The sequence below is a fragment of the Nelumbo nucifera genome, chromosome 6 (assembly GCF_055504915.1).
Source record: "Nelumbo nucifera cultivar China Antique chromosome 6, China Antique-T2T, whole genome shotgun sequence".
Classification (NCBI taxonomy): Eukaryota; Viridiplantae; Streptophyta; class Magnoliopsida; order Proteales; family Nelumbonaceae; genus Nelumbo; species Nelumbo nucifera.
In genome coordinates, this window is record NC_142654.1 from 63,708,624 (window position 1) to 63,733,371 (window position 24,748).

Consider the following 24,748-nt stretch of genomic DNA (forward strand, 5'->3'; position numbering starts at 1 on the left):
TCTGCAATTTCTCTCTCCAAATCAAATTTATGGGTCTTCTTTATTTTGGTGAATCTGAGTCGAACTTGGTTCAGCATTATCATATTATTATTGTTTAGATTATATTTGGACTACATTAAATCTCATTTTCATCATCTCTTAGCATCTTCTTCTTTTCTTTTCTTACTGAGTACAAAGGACCTGTACATGGGTCTGGCCGTCTAGGCCCCTAAAATTTGCCACTTGTCAAATGTTGCAATTGTCAAGGCCCACCAGTGTGAATAGCCCATTTGAAACATTAGTTGTGTCAAAAATCAGCATAATTGACGGAACTATCAAAGAGGGTTTTCTGGTTCTCCACAGTCCACACCCAATCAAATTCAGCCGAATTAAAGGGTCATATGTTTGTTATTTGAATGCTGATTCTTGGCCCAACTGATATTCTAAATATTACCCAACCGACGGTGGGCCCGGAGGCTTGAAATGTAGGAAATATTGCGGGTAATGGGGGCTCAGTCATTAATATGGCTTCTTTGGCCCAGCATATGGTAACACTGTTTCAGTTTCTCTGATGTCATTATATGTAGTTCACATATTCACCATTAACATTAACAAATTTGAAATTACACACTTTTAGTTATTTAAGGAATGGACTACTTCTACAAGATTCTTACTGTTTCAGCCTTTGGATCATATTTTGATGGGAATGAAAGAAAATAAGACAAAAGAAAGGAAAATAAAAATCCTCTCTAGCATGCAGAAAATTCAACAGTCCATTCAAGCTACACAGCCAGCAAATCAACAGTCATTAATATGGCTTCTTTAGCAGCTACAGTGGACATATCATTTGGCTGGTCCCAAATTGGCTAGTTCGTTAGCCGATAGTCTGGCTCAAGTTGGAGCTGGTAGTGTGAGTTACATTGACATTGAGTAGCTGCCATGTTTTTTCTGTTATCGTGTCTTATGGTTTTACTTCTTGTTCTGAGAGTGTTTTCAATCTCATTATCTTGATTGTTGGAATGACCCAGCCACAATCCTGGTTTGAATCAACCTCCAGACCACCATATTACAGAAGCTATTGGTTGAGTCAATGACCCATGGACCTGGACAGTGAACAGTTCACCAAGCTGACCTGTTCAATGGGTCACTAGTTTTAATTATTTTTAATTATAGCGGCAGTCATTATAAGAAAGAATAACTTGATGTACTTTATAACTTGAGATTGTCATCAGTTTCCAAATAACTTTTGTCATCGGTTTTTTTTTTTGGTAGGTTTCACCTTGAGATCTGATGAATTGGTCGTGAAGAAGTACTAAAGGTAGGACAGGCTCCACCTTGAGATTCTCATTATAAGAAAAGCAGTTATTTTTGGTAGGTTTCCAAATAACTTAAAAATCAATCTTAATATTTAGGATTTTTTGGTGGTTGTTTTGTTGTTTTGATTATGTTCAAACTGTTCCTTGTTTTATTTTATTTTTAATGGTTCTACTTATACCATTTTATCCTTTAAGAAGATTTGGTTTTAAATATTATCTAGGACTTTGTTGCTTGATAATAATGTTTTTTTTTAAATATTATCTAGGCTTGGCCTGGCCTTGAACTTCTCTGTCTTTTACTATGAGATATTGAATTCCCCCGAGAGGTACATTGCCTTCTATCAAATTTTATTGTTCTTGTCTTATTGTTGTTTGGTTCTTATTCAGTTGGCTTTGCATTTGATTTCTTTTACTTTTCAGCATTCTCGTTCTCTAATTTTCTTTGCAAATAAATATTTCATTAGTTCACAAGATTGTCCTTCAAAGTCCAATCATGGAACTCATACTATCAACATGTTGCCTTCCATGAATAAGATTGGGTTAATCAACATAAATGAAGCCGTAAGATGATTATCCACCCCACAAAAGAGTGTCCTTAGAAGGATGACAGGAAGTCTTGTATGATCTAGAGACCACCACCTATTTACATAGTTGGATTCACTGTGCGAGTATCTCTTTACAAATAAGGGACTGCACATTAGGAATATACAATCAGAGCAATCAGTTAGTTGTGCTAAGCATTCCTTTCTCTTCATCACTGCTTATCTTCACAACTGTGCTCCTTTGTTTATACAGTTCCTCTTTCACCTGCTTCATAAAACAAGTAGATTTCCTAAATACCTCAATTTAGCAAATTCTCTGGTAGGTTTCAAGTAATGCTATAGAAATTTTGAGGGCATCAAAGTAAGAAATTGAAAAATCAAACTATAAGTCTATAACTAGTCTGTTTAAGATTCAGACTTCAATGAGGTTTCGGCTCAGCCCTGTACAGAGTGTCTAATCTTCAAGTTTTTTAAACTTCCAGAACAGTCAGGTAAAGCAGAAGATTATCTACCAAAGGCATGCCAGTACACATGGTATACATAGCAGGCTGGTCTGAGCAACCATTATATGGTCATTTACAAAGCCTCCACCATTATTTGTATAAAATTCCTGCCCTTATTTGTGATTGACAATGTCCAGAAGAACTTGAAATAGAACTGTTAGAATCATACAATTGAATTAATGTTTGGTATAGAAGAATCACAATGTGCAATGGATACTGCACATTGACTCATAACATTCACACTCACCTGCAAGTTCTCACTTTGTCGCAAGCTCTTGATCACTGAGAAGTTACGGTGTGCTTCACTGGTTGTTCTCAGAAGTGGTCCAAGAAATGGAAGCAAGTTTTGTCAAAACAACAGAACTCATCAATGACACACAGAATCAAATTATATGACTCATAAGCACAATTAAACAAAAGTAAATTGATGAATAGCATCCCATTCAAAAGTGCAAAAATCACTAGGACATACTGCTATGTCCATAAGTCCGAGATTTGATTTTTCCAGTTTGGCCATCTATTTACATAAACAGATGGGGATTTGGATTTTAAAAATTGCATTTGTTTGAATGGATTGGATCAGATCTAACCCTATTTCATCTCATTAAGAACCAAAACTGTGTTTTCTTCTCTTTTGGGACCCAAAAGATCTTGTCTCACAGAAGATTCCTATGTTGTTTAGACTTGATTAAATAACCAAATAAACAGACTAGTTCCTTGTATCTATATGTACATGTACATACACATGTGTATAATAACTGCTTCGACAGTTGCAAAATTGGAAACCAAGGAGTATCAGGCATCAATTGACCATTAAGGAATCAAGACCCATATGCATCAGGAATTCCATTTGGGTTGAATTGCTATCTCCATTGTAGGGGTGGCCATTAGACCTTTATATAGGATGCAGCAGATTCTCGAGTACAACTTTGGCCCAATTTCAGGGATGACCTTAGCCTTAAATATATCAGTCAAAAATTCCAAGCCAATTTCGGGTCTTCAGATCCCAATTTCTTGCTCCAACTCGGTCATATAATATAATATATTATATGAAGAGTAAGTCATATAATCTAAAGCAGCATGAAGCATTTAACTTTTGCATCTTGATTTCTCAAGTACAACTTTGGCCCCATTTCAGGGATGACCTTAGCCTTAAATATATCAATCAAAACTTCCAAGCCAATTTCGGGTCTACAGATCCCAATTTCTTGCTCCAGCTCGGTCACCCTACATTAAACACTTCATTACAAACTTCAGAGTTTAGGGCTTGAGATATTGATTGTTGAGGTTTTTGGATCAACCATTGCATTAATATAGGCCCAGTTGACCACTCAGTCTTTAATGGTGGCCTAGCATTAGACACAAAGGCCAAATCATGGGAATTGATATTTCTTGTCTCAATATCTTGTAACTACAAAGACATAAGATGTCCCCATTTAAATATTACAAGAAAGGAAGATCTTTGTTAATTAATTTGATGAACCAAGTTCACATGCATGCCGGAATGCAACAGTAAGGCCCACCATAGAAAAAAATATGTATGACCTGTCAAGAGACATTATATTTTATGTCCTCATGGGTTTTTACACAATTTCAAAATCCCTACATAATTAGTTATTTTCCATAGAAACTTTGGTGACAAAATCCTGGAAAATGGAAGCAGATAAAAATGTATGATTGATTGTCATGCCTTTAAGATGCCAAAAACAAGAGAAAGTTAAAACAAGTTGTATTTTAATCAGCCAGCAGCCCAGCACTACTTCATCCAGTTGAATTGAATTAATTCCTGTTTTGCTTTTTGAAGGGTTGTGATGGCTCGGTGCTGTTGAAATCTGTAGGAAACAACCAAGCTGAAAAGGATGGCCCTCCTAACATTTCCTTGCATGCATTTTATGTCACTGACAATGCAAAGAAAGCAATAGAGTCAGTGTGCCCCGGTGTTGTCTCCTGTGCAGATATCTTGGCTCTAGCTGCAAGAGATGCAGTTGCTCTAGTAAGTCCAAACACCACACTGCTCGCTCTTTAATTGTTTTCTTCCTTCTTTCTTTCAGTTAAGGGTTGGTTAATTGAGGTTGGATTGAAGAATGAAACTTGAAACTGATTCTGTGTGGAATGCAGACTATGTAGGCAGGAGGAGTGTCTGTCCCGCACAGAACAAGGTAAACAATGCTGGTTCTACCATGGACTTTGGCTGATTAAAATACATATTATGTCTCGCACAAAACAGGAATTAAGTTAATTCAACTGCTCAGTTCTCAGGTTGTCTTTGAGCATTCAGCTTACCAGCATGGTGAACAGAGACTCATGAGTACCATTATTGGAATGGCACAAGATTATGTAGGCAGTAACAACATAAACCTTTTCCAACCAAATGGTCAATTTGGCACATGGCACCAGGTTTGGATGAATAAAAGTAAACCTTCCTTTAAGTTAATACCTCCATAAGTCCATTTTAATTACCTGAAATGTTTTCTCTTTCCAATTACAGGGAGCCAAAGATCATGCAAGTGCAAGGTACATCTATAACCGCCTGTCTCCCATCACAAGATTCCTTTTTCCCAAGGATGATGATATCCTCCTTGACTACTTGAATGAAGATTGGCAGTCCATTGAACCCACTTGGTAAGTTTTCTAAAAGATTAGGGAGGATAGGCAATTTAGGTTAAAGGTCTTGCAAATGGTAATACCCTTTTACCTTTCAGGTACATGCCAATTGTACCTATGGTTCTAGTTAATGTTAGTGAAGGAATTGGGACTGGGTGGAATTGAATGTTGAATTTAATGAGAGGGAATTGAATGGTTGAATATCTTAAATTTACCTTTTTTCAACTCTTTTAATATCAATAACCGATTACCCTTTTTCCCCTCATTTTTTATCAATAAATTTAAATATAGAAGGGTAAACTTTGTCCTCAAAAAATTTCAGAAATATTCTTGAGGTCATTCATAATTTTTAAAAGTAGTATAGATATTTAATTTAAATTCAATTTAAATGTGAACCACAAACTGTTACCTGGGTCAAATGGTTTAACAGTTTGACCGTCCAAGTTAGGGGTGAGCATAGTTTGGTTGAAACCGAATAATCAAACCGAAATTTCAGTTTCCGCTTGATCGGTTCAGTTAGTTCGGGTAAACGGTTTGGTTCGGTTTTAAATTTTGGTTTTATTAAGTTCGGTTTTCAATTTTGGGTATGCTATTTGGAGGTTCGGTTAGTCGAAAAGAAATTGGGCTTTTGGTCTTCTTGGTATATAATCTGGATTTCCTTTTCTTTACCTAGGTGGAGACAAAGTGTGCATTTGAGAAGAAAGTGATTCAGAGAATGGAACTGCTAGAGAAGGTCAGCAAGGACCCATGTCAAGAACCCGTGGTATCGAGATTACGTTGCATGACTTGCAGGACGTGTGGCATATGCATATTTGTTAGTAGGACGTGTGGCATATGCATATTTGTTAGCGATGGTGACGTCCTTCCCACGTGAAATCCATTGTCATTCTTTTCCAGTCACACATAACCGTGCCAAATTGTTTGAGCCAATGAACCCCTAGCACCATATCCAATCCGATTAGCGGTAAGAAATAAAGAGTTAGGGTGAATAGGGTACCTTGTAGCTACAATCTAATCGAACCTCCCCTGACACTTGAGAGGTGCACCATTGGCCACCTTCACATTAAAAGGTTCGGTTGGGATTGTTAGAAGTTGCAATAGCTCCGCAACTCTGTCGTTAATAAAATTGTGTGTCGACCCACTATCAATGAGCACAACTAGCTCATGGGAGCCGACTCTAGTCATAATTCTCATGGTGCGAGCAGTGGACCATCCCGTGAGAGCATGAAGCAAAATTTCGAGGCCTTCTTGTACCTCCTCATCCTCTTTTAGGTTTCCTTCTAACAGCAACAACTGCGGACCTTTACACTTGTGTCCAGGAACAAATTTCTCATCACATTTGAAGCAGAGTCCTTGTGCACGTCGTCTTTGCATCTCTTCCCATGATATCTGCTTCATTGATGAGGCTGTCTTAGGGTTGGTCGAAGTCGAACTCACCACAGCGGCAGTAGGAAGCCTAGTCACCTTCTTTTGCCGGCTTAATTAATCATCCTTCATCCTGGCTAGGCTAATGGCTTCTTTATGGGTCTTTGGCTTAAACATTCTAATCCCATCAGCAATTCCCGTCTTGAGGCCGCCCATAAACGTACCTACAACCTGTCTGTCGAATTTTGGATAAAGGTTCACCGAAATCTTCGCAATCTGTTGGTCCAAATTGCGACCACAGCTCATCTACAAAGACGTCCCACGTAACTTCTTTTCCTTCCTCTTGGTAAGCTCGATACAACCACTGCCACCATTGATCTGCTTCCTTTTCAAGATGGAAGGAGGCCAAGGGCACTTTCTGTAGCTCTGTAGTGCCTTGAAACCTGAAAAATTGCTCCGCCTTATTGAGCCATTCAATGGGATCTTCTCCTGCAAACTTGGGAGATTCCAGCCTTGTGAGTTTTGAAGAAAACATGGGGCGGTCTCCTCCTGCATGCTCACGACCTTGATCATTTGATGAATATCCACTTTGCTCAGAGACTTGGTTGGACTTGGGTTCCGGTTGTATCACGGCAGCTTCAGTGAGATTGCTGATCACAGCCTCCAGTCGCTGCAACTTCTCACAAAATCCCAGCTCCAAACGGATGAAACTTTCCTGCAAACTTCCAACACTTGACTCCAAACTCTCTATTCGCTCCTTATGGCTTCCCATCATAAACCTGGCTCTAATACCAAGCTGATAGATCTTCTTTTTAAGGCAAGAAAATAGCCTGTAATTTTATTTGATTTCAACTAATACCAGGTTTAAATACAAAAGCCATTCAACAATTTTTCCTAAACTCAAGGCCTCAACGTCCAGTGCTTCCTTAAGTTTAGCAACTCCCTATCCTATACTTTAGCAACACTCCTTGCCTATTCAACAGCAACTAACGCAACTATTGTGAGATATTTCCTCACTTATTTGACTACTTCTTATGCACCAACAGCTAACAAATATGCATATGCCACACGTCCTGCTAACAAATATGCATATGCCACACGTCCTGCAAGTCATGCAACGTCCTACTAACAACAACTAACAAATATGCATATGCCAAACGTCCTACTAACAAATATGCATATGCCACACGTCCTGCAAGTCATGCAACGTAATCTCGATATCATGGGTTCTTGACATGGGTCCTTGCTGACCTTCTCAACGTATCAGTGCTCTCCACGCTTCACTAGAAGATGAACCCCGTGACCCCACTCTCTTTCATCGATTACATCATAAGAAAGTTGGGATTGAAGAACCATCTGCACTAGAACTTCCTGAGGAGATGTAAGCAACTGCGACTATCATTGTCAGTAAGCAACTAAGCAAAGCGATTGAAGAGTTATCCTCTCTCTCTTTCGCAAAACAAGATTTCCCATTATTACACCAAGTATTAAAAAATGCCTTGCCATCTCCCTCTCTGAAACTTCTTGATAATAGAGAAACTCGAAAGGCCGAAACTCCTTCAATTGCAACGAATGGCGGTGCCAATGAAGCTCGACTCGGCTGGCCTCATGTAGCAGTCCATATGCTTTGACAAAGAAAAGAGTCGGGCACTCTCTGTTTCTTGGGGTTTCGCCATTCAGATATTTTGGGGTGTATTCTCACCCCGAGAGATTGAGATGCCTTCAAAAACTTTTCTCAATTGGTACGGGAAGGTTGACTACACTGCATAGTGCCTTCAACACTCACCCTGTCATTTGAAATCCGTGCCAAAAGCCCTTCATGTTTTACTTGTCTATGGAAAAATATGATTCCACCACAAAGAAGACAGTGAACGACTACCACCACCACCGAGTTCTACATCCAATATGCAGGTGGAAGATGACAGATCCCGAAGGTATTGAGAGAGTGATAATTTACAACTTACAAGAAAGCGTTGTGTGCACTTTCATTGAACTCACCCGAATCCAAATTCAGATTCCGAAATTGAAACCAAAGCAAATCATTTTCCAATGAAAGGGTAAGGCAGGGATTTTTGAAAAATATAACAATCACGTGATGATACATATGAATGGTTTATGACGGAGTATTAACGGTAAGTCGGTAAGGGAGGTTTTAGGCAATTGTCAGAAACAATAGGGGTGGTGCAAGACAATAGTTAAATAATAAGGTTATAGTTAGTCGATTAGCTAAACAGTAGGAATAGTTTATGAAATTTTCCCATTTTTTTCTATGCATAGACAAACACAACAATTCATTCTCTACTAAGACAGATTGGCTTCAAATCTCAGCAAAAACTATAAATTTTTGAAATATATAACAATCACGTGATGTCACATGTGAATAATTAGGTTTATGACGGAGCATTAATTGTTAGGGATGTTTTAGGCAATTGTCAGAAACAGTAGGGGCGTTGCAAGACAATAGTTAAGCAATAAGGGTATAGTTAGTCAATTAACTAAGCAGTAGGGATAGTTTAAGAAATTTGCCCATTTTTTTCTATACACCAACAAACACAACAATTCGTTCTCTAGTGAGACAGATTGGTGTCAAATCTTAGATCAAGTTTTGCTTAAGTCGATCCAAAGTTGTCTATTCCATAATATAAATACTCTTTTTTTTTAAACAAATATTAATAAAATACTATTAATTCTTTGTAAGAAGATGTGGGTTAAGTTGTCTCTTGTACTTAGGGTGTGTTTGGTTCGTGGACAAGACCGGAATTGGAATTGGAATCGGAATCAAAATCTCCTATTCCCGATGCTTGTTTGGTTCACTCAGGAATCAAAATCGGATTCTGATCATTTCTGTTTGGTTCAACTAGAAGCCGGAATCGTAATTACCCAAAAATTTCGATTCTTCCCCTGTTTAAAGAACATTAGAAAGAATCCACTTATTATATATTTTGAACACACACACTAGCAACATGCTAACAAGTGCATGTATAGAGAAAATATAAAGAAATGAAAAGAAAAAAATATATAAATATCACAAAAAAACATCCACCATAAATTTTTGTAAAATCATTATTCAGCTCTGCAAACATAAAAATCATTGTTCAGATATGTGTTTGTTATGCTAAACTTCCATATGCTGCATCGGTTTGGTCCATGTTGTGCTGATGAAGATTCTGAGTTTGCAGAAAAGAATTTTCTGAAGGAAGAAAATTAGGTTTCTGTTGGATTAATGTCTTTTAGTGTTTTTTCTTATGGTACTGGAGTTTCCTTAACTAGACAAGGTGCTATTGTAGAAGAAAAAGTTCCAGCGGGACTAACACTTGAGAATTGGGGGCCATGGAAGATCATTTCCACCTTCTGCTACCAGCATAAAAGGCCTTTTGATCATATTTCCGCATTCAGTCTTTGCTCCTGATACAGCAACAAAAGTGTCTATGCTTTGTCTCTATCTTCTATTTCCAGGAATTATAAGCAAAACTCATACATATCCTATTTTATGCTACCAAAAAGAATGATCCATAAAAGGAAAAGACTTGGGTAATTGAGACTCCATAGCTCTTACCATGAACCTCGGTAAGATGTTCCACTTTTAACTACAGGAAAAAAATTAAGACCGAGAAGTTGTTAGAATGTAACCTACCATTTAACACTATGGCCCTGTTCGCTTTTCGGTAAGTTATTTATCTGGGTAAATGTAGTTTACTTGAGTAAGTTTTTCCTGGGAAACACTTACCCGGGTAAGTGCATTTACCCATGTTTTTTTATTTCTCATGTAAATAAAGCAATGACCATTTTAGTCATAAAAAATCATTATTAAAAGGGCATTTTTGTCCCATTCAAGTTTTGGCAACTTTCCCTCTAAGTGGGAAAGTTATTTACCCACTTAAGAAATGGGTATTACTTACCCGGGTAAGTGATACCTAAGAAAATAAACTTTCCCTGGTCCCCACATAAATCTGAAAAAAGAACATGGGATTCTTGGTCAATGGGAACCAAAATCCCATTGAACCAACTTTCCTCCCTCTCAAAATCTGATAAAATAACGCCCCCTACAATGCAACTGCAAACACCAAACCTGTAATGATTTTCATCTGAGAATCAAGTTTCACTGTAACATCTAAACGATATATTCTCAAGGGTTTTCCCAACAGAGAATATTCCACCTCCATTACCTTGGTGATTTCTGCTAACTACATTGAGGCTACCAAAATTAGTAAGGTTCCAATCATATTTGTATCTGATAATGCTAAAAACATAGGTAGCAAACTCTCAAACATACAGTTATGGTTATTATCTTTCGCCTCTCATGGTCTTTTAGGTGACAGGGGAGATTTTGGAGATGGCATGGACTCATGAAACCAGGCGGACCTGATGCATCATCCAGTGCATTCAACAGAACTTGAAAATATAAGACAATATCACTAACAAATAAATTATATCACTAAATTTAAGCCATACATTGTTCTCCTAAAGTGCATCCTTAGATGGCTTAATCCTTTTACACAATTGAGCTTTAACGCAGAAGAAACCACTATTCTCCTTTTGATTTTTATTACTTACAAAGATGGTGCTTTGGTAAATTTGCCCAGCAACCCCTCGTTTAGCCTACAAGAGAGAAATAACAGCATTACAGAGGGTTAGCCCTTTGTTACACAACCATTTCACTAAATGATAGAAGAAATGAAAAAAAAAACTCATCATCCAAAAATATAGTTACACCTGTAGTGGACCTTCTAAGACCTTGGTAAAATCCCTGACAGATATTTTCATCATCTGCTTGTCCAATGCAAAATACTTTTTATCATTTGATACACAACCACTATAGTTTGGTCATAGATTTACAAGTTGGGTTCGGTCAGGAATTGTTAAATTTTCAATGGGCTTGAACTCTAATTCAAGCCCCATGTAGTTGAAATTCTTCAATCCGACTTGGAGCCCTATTTGGCTATGTGCAATGAAGACCAACAAAGAATATGACATGATGTACAAAGTATTTTGATTCTTGCAACATAAGCAAAATAGAACACTTACTTCACCAAACAACAAGAAAATACCAAAGACAACATGAACATCCAAGAAGGATTTGGATTAGAAAATCTACACAGAGAGCACCAAGTATTGCTTCTATCATCACAATCCTGTCCTACAACATTTAAAATTCCAGGGAAGAAAACTAGTTTGGAGTAAATAAGATGGTGGTTCCTTTAGTTATTGAACTGCATAGCTGATTAAAAGAAAAATAAATCCCAGACCCATCTCACTCGTATAAGTTCTTTTTTTGTTTATCCTTCAATTGACAAAGAAGGAGGAGACACATTTAGCTTCAATACAAGTCGTGTTCATACAAACCAATCAAGAAGGTGGAGGAACAGAAAATTACTCCTATAACTAGGATGAATAAGCCAAATGATTGGAGGTAACACTAGGATTTGGTAACACCTATGGTTTAAGAGGCCTAAGTAGTTAAAAATAAAATAATTTGAAGACAATTAATCAAAGAAGACTTAAAAACACAAGAACAAGGAATGAGTGAATACCCATCACCAACAATCAATCCAGATCAATCTAATTGAGACTACACGCAAATTTCCAAATTTAATTGACAAATATATAGTGGATTTCCTTGCCAGGATCATAATAACATGACTACTAACCAGAATGATCTACGTGCAGGACAATCGTAGATAGCTAAAAATCAAATCAAATCAAATACAAACAGAGACGAAGGTAAACATGGAAAAACATATCCAAATTGAAGAAGTCAATGGTTCTATCCAATGAAACCCCATATCTAAGAAGATTCAATTCGGTAATTCAAAACCCTAAATGGGTCTAGATAAGATTATCTAAAGAACGCTTCTGATCACAACAAGCACAATCAAACAAAGAGAAAATGGCCACTATAAAAAGTTGAAACAGAAAAGGTGGATCATTGACTGATGTACTGACTAGTGTGAAAAGCTCGTTAATGGTAGCAGTGAAGATGTAGATCGATACCGAATAGAGCAGGGGAGGATCTGCAAAAAATAAAAAACATATTTCAGTAAGTTGAAAAAAAAAAAAAAGGAAGATGGAGGAGGAAGAGGAAGAGGAGGCAAGGGAAGAAGAAGGAGATCCCGAATTAGAGCTTGGGCATTTGATTTGGAAGGAGGAGGGGAATGGTTCGGCAGCGGTCTTACCTCGCCGGAGGTCAGTTCAGTGACAGAAGATCATTTGGAGTTCTGCTCGCAGCCTCTGTTCGGTGACAGCTCTCTTTGTCTAGTGTTGAAAATGAAAGGGTTATTTTTGTCAAAAAAAAAACTGAAACCTTAAACGTTAAACGATAAACTGGAATGGCCATTCTCCCATACGGGGGATTCTCATTCTGCCTAGAGTGGGAATGGAATTTCCATTCCGTCAACCAAACACTTGAAATGGGAATGTGTGAAGTAAAATTTAGGAATAAAGAATATATATTTGTATTGCCTCAAAAATTTACATTGTCAATCGTTATGTACAAATGTGTAAAATTGAAGTAGAAATTAGTCTCAAATGGTAGTGAGACTACTTCAAATTCAAAACTAATTGACAAGTAGAGGTGGGTTAGGTTGTTGATGGAGAGATGAAGATGGCAGGCACCGACAAGTAGCTATGGAGATGATGTACTCCACAAAGACTGCATCGCAGGGCAACGTAATGGGCCCATCGCTTGGTAGACCAAACTCTTCTTCAGATATTCTGAGTAACTCTATAAAGATGGGGTTGCTTAGATAAGCCAAGGGAATGACAAAACGTCCATTATCAGCAGTATACACAACGAAATGGCCCTTAATCATCGGCCACCAATTCGCTGCACTTCTTCGGTGCATTGTAGCCCTTGCTGATGAAATCCTTCTCCTGCCGATGGCAGCCAACTTCTGCCATTTTCTTGCCATGGCAACGAGCTTCTTGTGATTGATCATGGCTGCCAAAGAGATCTAGACTTGGTCTGAGAACTCTGAGCCAGATTGATTGAGTTAGTGTGGATGGAGAAGGCAACATGGGGTAGGTCAGTTATATACAATTGTAAGAGGAGACACACCACGCAAGAGTAGCTTTCCTTGTCTTGGATTAGAGGATCAAGGATGGGATGGAAAATTGCAAAACCATACCATGCTGTGACCATTGGATTGATTTGAAAGAATACTGATCGCTGTTATGTTAATTAAGGAGGTGGGCCTGCTTGGATGTGGTTGAGTGATCATCCAGGCCCAAGGCATGCACCAGTAGCAGTTGGTAGGGCATCACATCCAAGCTGCCTAGCTACATTTTCTGGATATCTTTTTTACTGATAAATTGGTCAATTGGATAATTAACTAATTTTTTCATTTTTGAGTGTTAATATATTGGATAAAAGAAGATTATTTTGAAAAAGTATCAGTTCAATTAAACGGAATAGCTTACAGTGAACATTAGAATAAACAAACAGTGTTTGTATCTCAGCCTACACCTTATATATCGTCCATGCATCCTTTTCTTCCCTGAACATCCAACCTGAGTACGTAGCAGCAAGGTACGCTTATAATATGAGTGCATGGATGGATAATCTTCTTTCTTTCCTAATTCCTTTGATTGGTATCGGTGCTGCGCGCTCTGAAACTAGCGTCTCTAATGGGGTGACTAATCCATATTTGATCCACTTAATGAGATCAAATTTTTTGCAACCCAGTCCGACATGGAAGCATTCTATGTGTTTCTTTGTTGTTAAAGCTCAGTTTGCTCAGAGTAATATAATAGGGTTAAATATACAAATATATATATATATGTACGATGCAAAACCTTATATTAATTTATTGTATTAAATATTATTTTGTACTCTTCCGAACTGAGCATAACCGTTTTAACAAAACATACTTCCAACTTATTAATTTACTGCCATCTCATTTCAAAATTAGTGTATATATCATCCATCGGCTGCTGTTAGCAGTAGAAGAACACGTATACATATATGAAACAACAACAAAATCTTTAATCCAGTTCCGTAGATATTACATATTTTGTATCGTCGTTTGTTAATTTCTTTTACTTCGGCCCCAACTTTCTCAGTTTAGTTCTCTTGGATTTATTATTTAGATAACAGTCTTCCCATGTGCTTTGCATCCTCTTCCTTATCCCAGTGATGCGACCAAAATTATTGGCTACGTATACAGCAGATGTCGGTATTCACATGAGCATGAAAACCTTTGCCAGGTCGACTCGGAACTCAGTGGACTCCATTCTGACCTCAGTTTCAGGTCCACGTGGTGGTGTTTAACAACTCATGACATCGGCTATTTATTTGGGTTTTAGTACATGTACTTCACTATTATGGGGATTATGGTGGGATATTAAAAAAAATGGAAAAATCTCAATTGGGACACCTCTATAATGGTACAACGACATTTTATCAAGGTAATATAAGGCTCATGCACTTGCGATGAGCATAAATCGTCATCTGAGACTTACGATGAATATAAAATATCTCATCGGACCTACACGTCACCTAAGACTTGCGACAAACATAAAATGATATCGCAAGTCCGAGATTAGTCCAATGCACTATCAACACCTTGCGATGAGAATGAAATAGCAACTCCCGTTGTAACGAACGGATGATAGACCCCGAGGTTGGTGACCCCTTCCTATGGGAGATTGGCATTCCTACTATTAACAATTAACTGTGACAAGACGCTTCAGAGGCAAAATCCTAATGGTACTCTCTTAATAGTCGACATAAAGATAAAGATTCCCTTTCTTAATAGAAAATGTCTGCTTTTAATTAGAGATCCTTATCCTTATAGTCTTGGAGTATTCTCTCTCTACCAAAATTTTATAGTGATTTGTAATGGAATTAGTATAGGATTTGTGCGGTTCAAATTTGATTCTTATTCAGCTTATGAGTCCAACCCAAATAAATACAAAGAGTTATATTTTGGGGGGCTTTCTCTTATATACAGTCTTAAAAAGAAAAATTGAGCGACTTAGATGAATTTGGAGTTTAGCATTTTTGTGAGAGAGAATGAATATGCAAAGTTCTATATTAATTATTCACCATTGTTAATTCTATAGTGAATTAACTTAAGTTATAAGCCAAACCATTTAAATCTGTGTACGTGCTCTCTCTTTCTTTTATCTCTGTTTTCTATTCATTTTTGGATAATATGTAGTCTTGGATTTTGTGTAACATTCTTCAATTGTACCACAAATTAAAATTTCGTCTTGATGCATGCGTTGGTTCTTTCTTTTAGTGCATCCTGGCTTCATCCGTTTTAATTACAACGACCATACTTCCAAATATCTACAACATACCAAAAGAAATATGCTCCATGTTAATTTTTTTGTATATATTGAAGAATAAATGTTTATATATATTGGATCAAAACTGTGCCGGATTAATTATATTTACAGAAGTATAAGAAGGCTGAAAACACTAAAGCTATTTATTAAAAGCCATGGAGAAGTGTTTGTTGCTGCGTTTGGCCTTGAGAAATAGAAGAAGAAGAAGAAGAAGAAGCAAAGCAGCGTCCTGTGGCCAAGGATGTAATCAAACTATTCTCCAAGTGTTGAGGCACTCTTCGACGAAGCAAGGATATAACGTATTCCATGAAAACTGCATCGCATGGCAATGTGATGGGGCCTTCTCCCGGTAGTCCAAACTCCTCTTCGGACATCCTGAAGAGTTGTCTGATGATGTTGTTGTTGAGATACGCCAAGGGAACCACAAATCGCTTCTTATCGACTGTGTATACAACGAAGTGGCCTTTGCTAGCTACTGGCTGTTTGGGGTTATTATAACAAGCCTCCCCATCTGCGCTGCTTCTGCCCAGTGAGAGTCTTCTCCGCCCAATGGCAGCTGCCTTCTGCCACTTCTTTGCCATCGCAAGGAGCTTCTTGGTGCTGATCATTGCTGGAAATTGGAAATTTTCTTACTGAATATAATAGCAAAACAAACAAGGAAACAGATTTAGGATGTGGCCGGGTTTAATTGGACTTGGGTGTGGATGACTGACCTAATTCAGACTGACCGTGTGTGTATATATATATATATATATATGTTTTCAAGTGAAGGAATCAATTAATTATCTACTTCCTGAGTACCAATCACGATGGTTGTGTCTAGCTGCATGAGATGAGGGGCACCATCCTAGGTGCATGTGCTTGCATAAGTTGTTATATTGGACTGTAGCGATGCGCTTGGTGCGTAGTGGGTTTAATTTGTCTTTGGAAACCCATATCTGTTGGCCAATGAGACGTGAGGGAAGAATTCAGAAGACAAGCGAAGAGTATGAGTGTGTGAGTGCAGTGAAGAGGGTCCCTTTTAATTTGGATTATGCCGAATCTGGTCCGGTCGAGCCACATGTTTGGTATTCAATCTCAACCTCATCAGGCTCAGGCGCTATAATACCTGGAGAAGAAGAAGAATGGAAACAAGTATATGTTTTGTTGGTCAGATTTTCGCTTAAAGCTCGACACACGCACATTCTTATGTCTTATTACTGAACCCAGCCTGTCTTCGACTTCCGACATAATCAGGTATTCATGTGCTGGAAGAAGCTTAGATGTTTATAATCTGTTCATCTGGTTCTGGCCTGGTAGTAGTGGTAGGTAGCAGATGATGATCAACTTAAACAAAGCAATGCAATGGTTGGACGCAGCCAAATTGTTAGCTAGGTTCGTCACTTTCTAGTTTCTAAGCCGCTGCACGAGTCAGAGTTGGTTGGTTAGACACAGCCTGCCTACAAAGTTGCCTACAAAATGCCATTGCTTGTACTGCATTGTCCTATAACATTTCTAGGGGGACGTCCACGGTTCTGTGATAAAAAGTATTTAAATAAGAAAACATATTTTTTACAAGTTTCCCTTAATCACTTATTTTCTTACGCACCAAATACAATACAGCTATGTCTGTGCCTCCAATTCTTTATTGCTTAACTCAAAGGTAAATTTTCGTAGTGTTTGTAATGGAAACATAGAGTTTGGGACTTGGCCGTAGTGGCGGAGTCCTTGCAGTGGTACGGATCCAATCTATAGTCAATTTATGGACTCAACCCGAATATGAAAAGTTATGTAGTTTAGGGTTTTCTTTTATATTCATCTTTTTGACTTGAGAGACAAGTAGAAATGTAGGTGTATTTTGGAATTTAGGGTTTTATGAAGCGAGGAGTTGTGTACATTTTTTTACTCTTTACCATTGTTGATGTTATAGTGATTTTAATTTGCTCCTTCGCTCGGGGACCTAAATCTGTGTGTGCTCTGTTCTTGTTTCTCTTTGTTTTTTACTTCATTTTATTATGCCATTCGAATCTGTATTTTTGGGTTTTGTGCAACATAGGCTTTGATGAATGAACTCATATATTGAAGGAACTAATTGTAATGTGATTAACATTGTAGATGCATTTGGACATTTTGACTAATCAATGGTGTAAAAGTAAACAAAGTGCCTTTACTAATCAATGGGCTGGGTCTAGCCGGCTAGTTTGTGTCCTGATTAATAACTGGATTAGGACCGGTGCTTGCTGTTTCAAACCGGTTATATGATTAACAATGTATAAATGCTTTTTAGTTTTTATGAATTTTTTTTATAAGTGAGTAAATTTCATGGACAGCTTATAAGATAATTTTGGTTCAAATGCTTGTTTTATTGACATATAAATGGTTTATTATTTTACTATTATATTGTCATTTTAATATAAAAATGAAGTTTCTAAATTGTTTTTTATCATAGAAATTATAATAGGATTTAATAGGGTGAGACATGATTATCCCAATTAATAATTGGTTCAGTTTTGAGTCTATAGAGAATATTAGTAGTACTGCTAGTGCTAAGACCCGATTGAAACAGATTTTCCAAAAATTTGTATTAAGAGTACTTTGTGATTGGAGGCACTAGTGCTTGAAAGGTGAAGTGATTATGTATTAAGAGTACTTTGTGGTTATATAAAATTATCAAAAATTTGTATTGATAAATTCAAAACGTAAAAACCGCAATGATACCAAATATAACTGATGCTGTACGATTTGGGCACTCCTAGCTAGTTGTGACCTGTCTTCTGGAACAAGCAGCACCTAAGAGGAAGGAGGAAGTGAAGGGTTCCCAGGGAGATATCCCGGTGGGAACACTCCGATATTGAAGGAAATCTCAAAGAGAATAGAGAGTAAGAGTGCTCCAAGTGCTTAAACTTCAATACCTTTTCTCTGTGTGGGTTTGGGTTCTTTTATGTTGGAGTCATGTCATACCTGTAATAACCGCCCTCGCCCTTGTTGTTACTGCCAGGGCAGGTGTGGCAGGCACAGGTTACCGCAACAAACTGCCATTGCCAAGTACAGGCCTAACAGACGTGTCATGCCCTCCAGAGGAGGCAAACAGAGCGCCGCCTGGCGAGAGATCAGAGCCCTGCCACTGGGTTTGGTGGGTATGGATATCAGGCAGGGCTCCCCACAGCTTACCGAGCTACTACACACCGGACTGTCTAGGGCAGGTTTGTCCTTGTACCGAGGTGCCGAGATGCCGGCACTGGGGGAGGGAGGACGATGCTGCCCCGAGGTGTAGTCGGGACAGTTAATCACGAGCCAGGGTCATGTACTGCCCTGAGCTTCGGACCCCTTAGGGGGAGCTCGGGCCCCTAGGAGAGCTCGGGACCTTCCATACTTGGTGGGAGACAAAATTGGCCAGGCGTCGGTCCCCGGCGAGTTGCTTAACTCGCCAAGTGGCCAGCGTTGGACTTGGCGTGTTTCTCCCGTCGAGTTGCAGTCTTGTTGTCAGGTTGAGCTGTACACTGGGCCAGGTCATGTACACGTGTCCCCGAGCTATGAGGTCGGGCCAAATTACCCTTCATCAATTTCCCCCCACTCCCCGTGTTGGGGGTGGCGACCCAGCGCGGAGAGTTCATGACGCGCCGAGTGGATTTGGCTTGGTTCTCGTGCCATTTTGTCGGGTGGCTCGTTGGCCGGACCGCTCCAGTACTCGGTTCGTTCAAAAGGAAAACCTGGGTCACGTACAACTTACGCGCGGACGTTACGCGATCTGGACTTCGCGGACGCCAAAAAACGCGCTAAACAGATTTCGCCTTGAGAGTCCCGCAGTCGGTTTTCTTGAGGACCATTAGATCGCTTCGAACCTGGCCGTTGGCGCACGGGCCCATCGGCTATAAATATCAGGGGACCTTGGTCATTTTCTTTCGCCGCTAAGTACCTTTCGTCTATTGTAAGCTCGCGTCTGGGGTCTTCAGCTCGGGTCTCCTAGTCCGGTTGCATCGTTTTCCTGGTGAGTCCCTGAGTTTCCCTTTCTCCTTTTTTCCTCAGTTCATTTCCTTCCATGTCTAGTGGGGTCAGTCTTTTAAACAAACCCGAGGTGGGTACCTCGGGTCGGGGTGACCCTGTCGTCGCACGTCCTTCCCACGAGGCTCAGGTGACCTCGGGCAAACTGGCATCTACCTCTCGTCGAGGTCGGGTGCCGGACCAGTTCGTTCCATCCATCATGACATAGGAGAGGCTTCAACACCTCATCCAGCAATTCAATCTACCCCAGGAGTACTCGTACAGTCTTCCCACCGGCAACTTCCCTAGGGAGCACGGTCCAGATGAGATCATGATCTTTAGGGAACAACTAGTTGGCGGGCTTCGTCTCCCACTCCACCGCCTTATTCCTGAGGTGTTGAGGCACTTCAGCATCACGCTGGACCAACTCCACCCCAATTCTATTCGGAACTTGGTCAGGACTACCTCCCTCTACTTCGAGCAAAACTTTTCTCTGGACGCAGATATCCTCTACTCCATCCTGCTAATAAAAAAGAGTGCCTCTGGCACTCCACCCGAGCATGGGCAAACCTACTCCCTGTCCCCTCGCCCAGGCTTCAAAATGCTACACAAGTTCCCAAGCAAGGTCCCGACCTGGAAGCGGGACTACTTTGTAGTCCGGAGCAGCACGAAGTGGCCATTCCTTACCAACTGGAGGGTGGCCACTCAAGCTCCTAGCATTGCTCTTAACCAGAAGACGTGGGAGACCTTTCATTCATGGGCTCAGACTAGGTTCGATCACAGGGACTACATTGCTGACGAAAAGCTCATTCAGAACGGTTTGAGCCCGGGTAGGTCGATCTCCACCTTAGCGTTTTGTTCAATCCGCCTAGTGTCTTCGAATTTTATTGACGCCGAGCTCTGTTGCAGGTCCTATGGAGGAAGAGAGGATACCGGTCTGAGGCTCCTCTGTCAGATGAAGAAGAGAAAGAAGCGGGCTGCCAAGAAGGCACGCGTGGAACCCTCAAGAACCCCTACCCCTGAACCCAATCTCCCGCAGGTCCCCTCCTCGGGGCCCGAACTCCCTAATACCCCCCCCCCCCGTGATAGACTTGGAGGGGGACCTACCACCTTGGGGGCCTAAAACGACGGCAGAGTTGATTGTTGAGCCAGTTGGGGCTGCCGCTGAAGTCCCAAATCCCACCGGGGCTACTGCCGAGGTTTCCAAGGGATCGGCCCATCGTGCCGCAGATACGGCGGCGTCCAGCTCGGGGACTGAGGAGGAGGCAAAGAGCATTATGAATCCCGATATCAGCCTTGAAAGAAGTAAGGGGGCTGTTATCACCGCGAAGGTTGTGGATTGGGCTGAACTCTCTCCTGGTCAGCTCGGGGCCCGCGCTGCAACCCATGCCATGGTGATGAGTTCACTCCCTAATAGCCACCTCTCTCTCTCCCTTCTTTCCTTCCTCTTTCTTTAGTACTAACCAACCCCCTTCTGCCAGGTGAACACTGCTATGCACGCGTTGACCTTACAGTCTGACAAACACTTGAGGCATGCTCTGGCTGCTGAGGAGTCATCTCGCGCGGCTCACACGGAGATGAGGGCAGCTTGGGGCAAGATTCACGATTTGGAAAGTGACGCTACTGCCCATAAGAGCTCTATCGAAGCCCTGCTGTTGGAGAAGGAGGAGCTGGCCCGTGAGAGGGATAGGCTGAAGACCGAGGTGAATGGGCTCAGAGCGGGTCAAGAAGCCTTGAAGCTCGAAGTGAAGAGTCTCAAGGCGTGTCAGAGGGCTTCGCAACTTGAGGTGCAGGGGCTCAAGGAAGCAAAGGGGGCCTTGGAGCACGAGGTGGAGTACCTCAAGGCCGACATTAAGGAGAAGACCGAGATCTTCGACGAAGCTCTCGGGGAGGCGAAGGCCTAGGCCGTTATCGACTATGTCACGTCATCTAGATTTGACAACGTAATGTCGAAGGCCTACCATAGGGGGTTCAAGCTCGGTAGGTGGTGGATAAGGCGCGCATACCCTGATCTTGACATAAGTGCCTTCACCACCTATAATATTACAGACGACGACATGGCCCGTCAGGCCGCGGATGACCCAGATTCCGACGATGAGGGCGGCGACGAGGAGGCCGATACTACCGACCTGGCTGACACCCCCGAGGAGGCCCCCGAAGAGGCCCCGAGTAAGGCTGATAAGCCTTCTAAATAGTTGTGTGCTCCTTGTATTCCCCTTTTCTTGTTTCTTTGTATTTGGGATTTTGTAATGAAATCACATTTATGACCCAGATTTTGTAACGAAATCACATTTGTAATGAAATCAGATGTAATGAAATCACATTTCTTGTTTCTTTGTATTCTCCTTTGTGTGATTCACTTCTGCCAGAGTGTTTGCTTTATCTTAGTTGTTTAGTAAATTTAGTCCTTGAGGTGAGCGACCCTTTACCGCCGTCACCCCAAACTGTCTTCCTGCACTTAGTAGGGGTGATCATCAGGTTTTAGCGACGTACGCCGAGGTAGGCATAGTAAGGTGCGTGCCCGACCTACCTGCTTAGCTATTTAGGTTGGCGTTTACCTCTAGCCGCGTATACCGAGGTAGGCTAGGAGTCAGAAGGTCTGTTCTTGAGACGCTTTTGGTCTTTGGTGTGCTAAGCCTATCCTGGCGAGGCGGTAGAGTCATGTATAGCGCCGAGGTCTTCAGTTAACCTAGCGCGTTGACCCTTAGGCTGGAGGGAGTGAATCGTGGTCACACCAAACCGTTTTCCTGGAGTCTGCCCCTGTTGATGGGGTGACTGGACCTCGTGTTGTCGAGGTTGTCACTTGTTTGGAAAATTGGCCCTAAGGCTAGAAAGGAGTGACTCGTGGTTCACTCAGTTCGGTGGTTCACGGGTAATATAGTCTTAGGTTGACGATATTCCACGCCCGAGGTACTTGTTTCCCTTCTAGGGTTTCGAGTTCGTATGTTCCTTCCCTGAGTACTCGCTTTACTCGGTAGGGTCCTTCCCACTTCGGACCGAGCTTGCCAACACCGGGCTTAGGCACCATAACCTTGCGGAGAACCAGATCGCCAATGCAGAGAGTTCACTTTTTGACCTTGGCGTTGTAGTACCAAGCTATCCTTTGTTGGTAGGGCATGGTCCTGATGTACGGCCTCAGTGTTCTCTGATCTCGGGATTTGCCGGATGAAGTGTGAGCGGAAGTTGAGCAGAGTCTCTCTCACTTTGGTTAAGTATGCTACCATAGTCGGTTCGCGAGCTTCGTACTCACCCAGAACTTGATTTACCACGAGTTAGGAGTCACTGCAGACGACGATGTGCTTGGCTTTCACTTCCTTTGCAAGGTTCAGCCCGGCTAGCAACGCCTCGTATTCTGTTTCATTGTTGGATGCCACGAACTCAAAGCGTAGTGCATACTCCAACTTCACACCACTTGGTCCGTACAGAACGATCCCAGCCCCGCTGCCCTGTCGATTTGACGAGCCATCTATGTGAAGGATCTAGGGTTCATCATCCCAGTTCGGGCTTAGCCTAACTAGGAGAGATGCCGTGTTGGTTGCTACTTCACGGTGCTCGTGTTCAACCGGTCCAGGAACTCCGAGCTCTCTCGTACTGGGGGCCTCGTGTTCTACCGGCCTGGGGACTTCGGAGTTGAAGGTGCATTCTGCGATGAAATCTGCCAAGGCTTGGGCCTTGATAGCGGTTCGCGGTTTGTACTAGAGCTCGTACTCGCTGAGCTCGATGGCTCACTTTGTCAACCTTCCTGAGACCTTGGGCTTGAGCAAAACTTGCCTCAGAGGTTTATTGGTGAGGACAATGGTAGTGTGAGCTTGGAAGTATGGGCGGAGCTTTCGTGCTGCTATAACCAGTGCATAGGCTAACTTTTCTATCTCTGGGTACCTCGTCTCTGCTCCTTGCAGCACTTTACTAACATAATAGACAGGTCGTTGGACCCGATCTACTCTTATTAGTACTGAGCTTACCACCTCGTCACTCGCCGAGAGGTATAGCTCTAAAACATCACCCACTTCGGGAAGGGAGAGCTTCGGGCCCCTGGGAGAAATCGGGACCTTCTATACTTGGTGGGAGTCAAAATTACCCAAGCGTCGGTCCCGGGCGAGTTGCTTAACTCGCCAAGTGGCCAGCGTTGGACTCGGCGTGTTTCTCCCGTCGAGTTGCAGTCGTGTTGTCAAGCTGAGCTGTACACTGGGCCAGGTCATGTACACATGTCCCCAGGCTACGAGGTCGGGCCAAATCGCCCTTCATCAATAACCTTATCTGGATTGCTCACTGAAAGTACCTACTAGGTCTGGATTCCTCTTTTGCACGTGCCACTCGAGTTATATCTGCACCCCACATGAGCGTGTATTTGGAACATCTCCCTTACTTTTTATTGAGAGAAGTTATTGGACAATGGGGTCACTAAAACTTTGGAGGAGAAGCTTTGAGGCGCGTCTGAAGACATTGTCTTTAGAACATTATTTGCCCCCACTCAGTTCCCAGGATACAACAAAGCCTTGGGCGAGAATCTGCAACCAGCAAAGTTGAAGAGTCTCCGAAGAAACCTTCTATGAGACTGTAGCAGACTGGACTGAGAGAGAGAGAGAAAGTGAGTTTCGAAATTGTGTGTCTTTAGAGTCTGATTCATGCTTCTTAAATAGTTTGTGAAGAGTTACGAAGAAAAGGTAGGTGCTGGTTTAGAGAAGGCACCTTGAACAGTCACAATTTCAAACACTGTGACCGTTGATCTTATCAACGGTGATCAACGGTCAGCAACGCACCAAAACCAAAGCCACCATTCGCGAGCCATGCAGGTGCGAGCAAAGTGCGCCTCATTACGCCACACACACACACACGCATGCACGTGTGTTGCGTGGTATCAAACCCCCATACTCTCCTCTACTATTTCTAAGGAGTGTAAATCAGCTCCTATTAAAATATTGAAAACAAAACTTATAATTTTCCAATGTGGGACAAATTCAAAACTGGGTTTTGTAAGAGAAAAACTAATTTTTTTTAATCAAATGTGCAAGTGCAATTTCTCATGTAATTGACCAATCAAACCCATTAGATTTAATCTCTTATAAAATTAAAATCCAACAGATATTTTCAATAGACGGTTGTGATGTGCTGTGAGGGACCCGTACGGGCATGCTCTGCGAGGCGCAGATGTGATCTCACGCCACTCAACTAGTAGGATATAAAACGGGAA

The 24,748-nt window shown here is 41.3% G+C and overlaps 1 protein-coding gene, 1 long non-coding RNA gene and 1 pseudogene across 3 annotated transcripts; all 3 read right to left on the reverse strand.

The window, feature by feature from the left end:
- Positions 1 to 1,731: 1,731 nt before the first annotated feature.
- LOC104587079 (uncharacterized) lies at positions 1,732 to 12,840 on the reverse strand. Of its 2 annotated transcripts, none has more exons than XR_016077852.1 (5): positions 12,483 to 12,840; positions 12,253 to 12,320; positions 10,864 to 10,908; positions 2,588 to 9,896; positions 1,732 to 2,102 (listed from the first exon to the last, which is right to left on the reverse strand). It is a non-coding gene; the product is annotated as an uncharacterized LOC104587079 (long non-coding RNA). The 2 variants fall into 2 exon arrangements; XR_016077851.1 differs by having other exon boundaries at positions 2,588 to 9,663; positions 10,860 to 10,908; positions 12,483 to 12,839.
- A 23-nt stretch (positions 12,841 to 12,863) lies between these two features.
- LOC148791138 (auxin-responsive protein SAUR68 pseudogene) lies at positions 12,864 to 13,244 on the reverse strand (annotated as a pseudogene).
- Positions 13,245 to 15,482: 2,238 nt separating this feature from the next.
- Positions 15,483 to 16,719, reverse strand: LOC104587080 (auxin-responsive protein SAUR68-like). Its single transcript, XM_010244532.3, has one exon. It carries the CDS (start codon positions 16,203 to 16,205, stop codon positions 15,744 to 15,746), a length of 462 nt encoding a protein of 153 aa, XP_010242834.1. The 5' UTR covers positions 16,206 to 16,719; the 3' UTR covers positions 15,483 to 15,743.
- Positions 16,720 to 24,748: the final 8,029 nt, after the last annotated feature.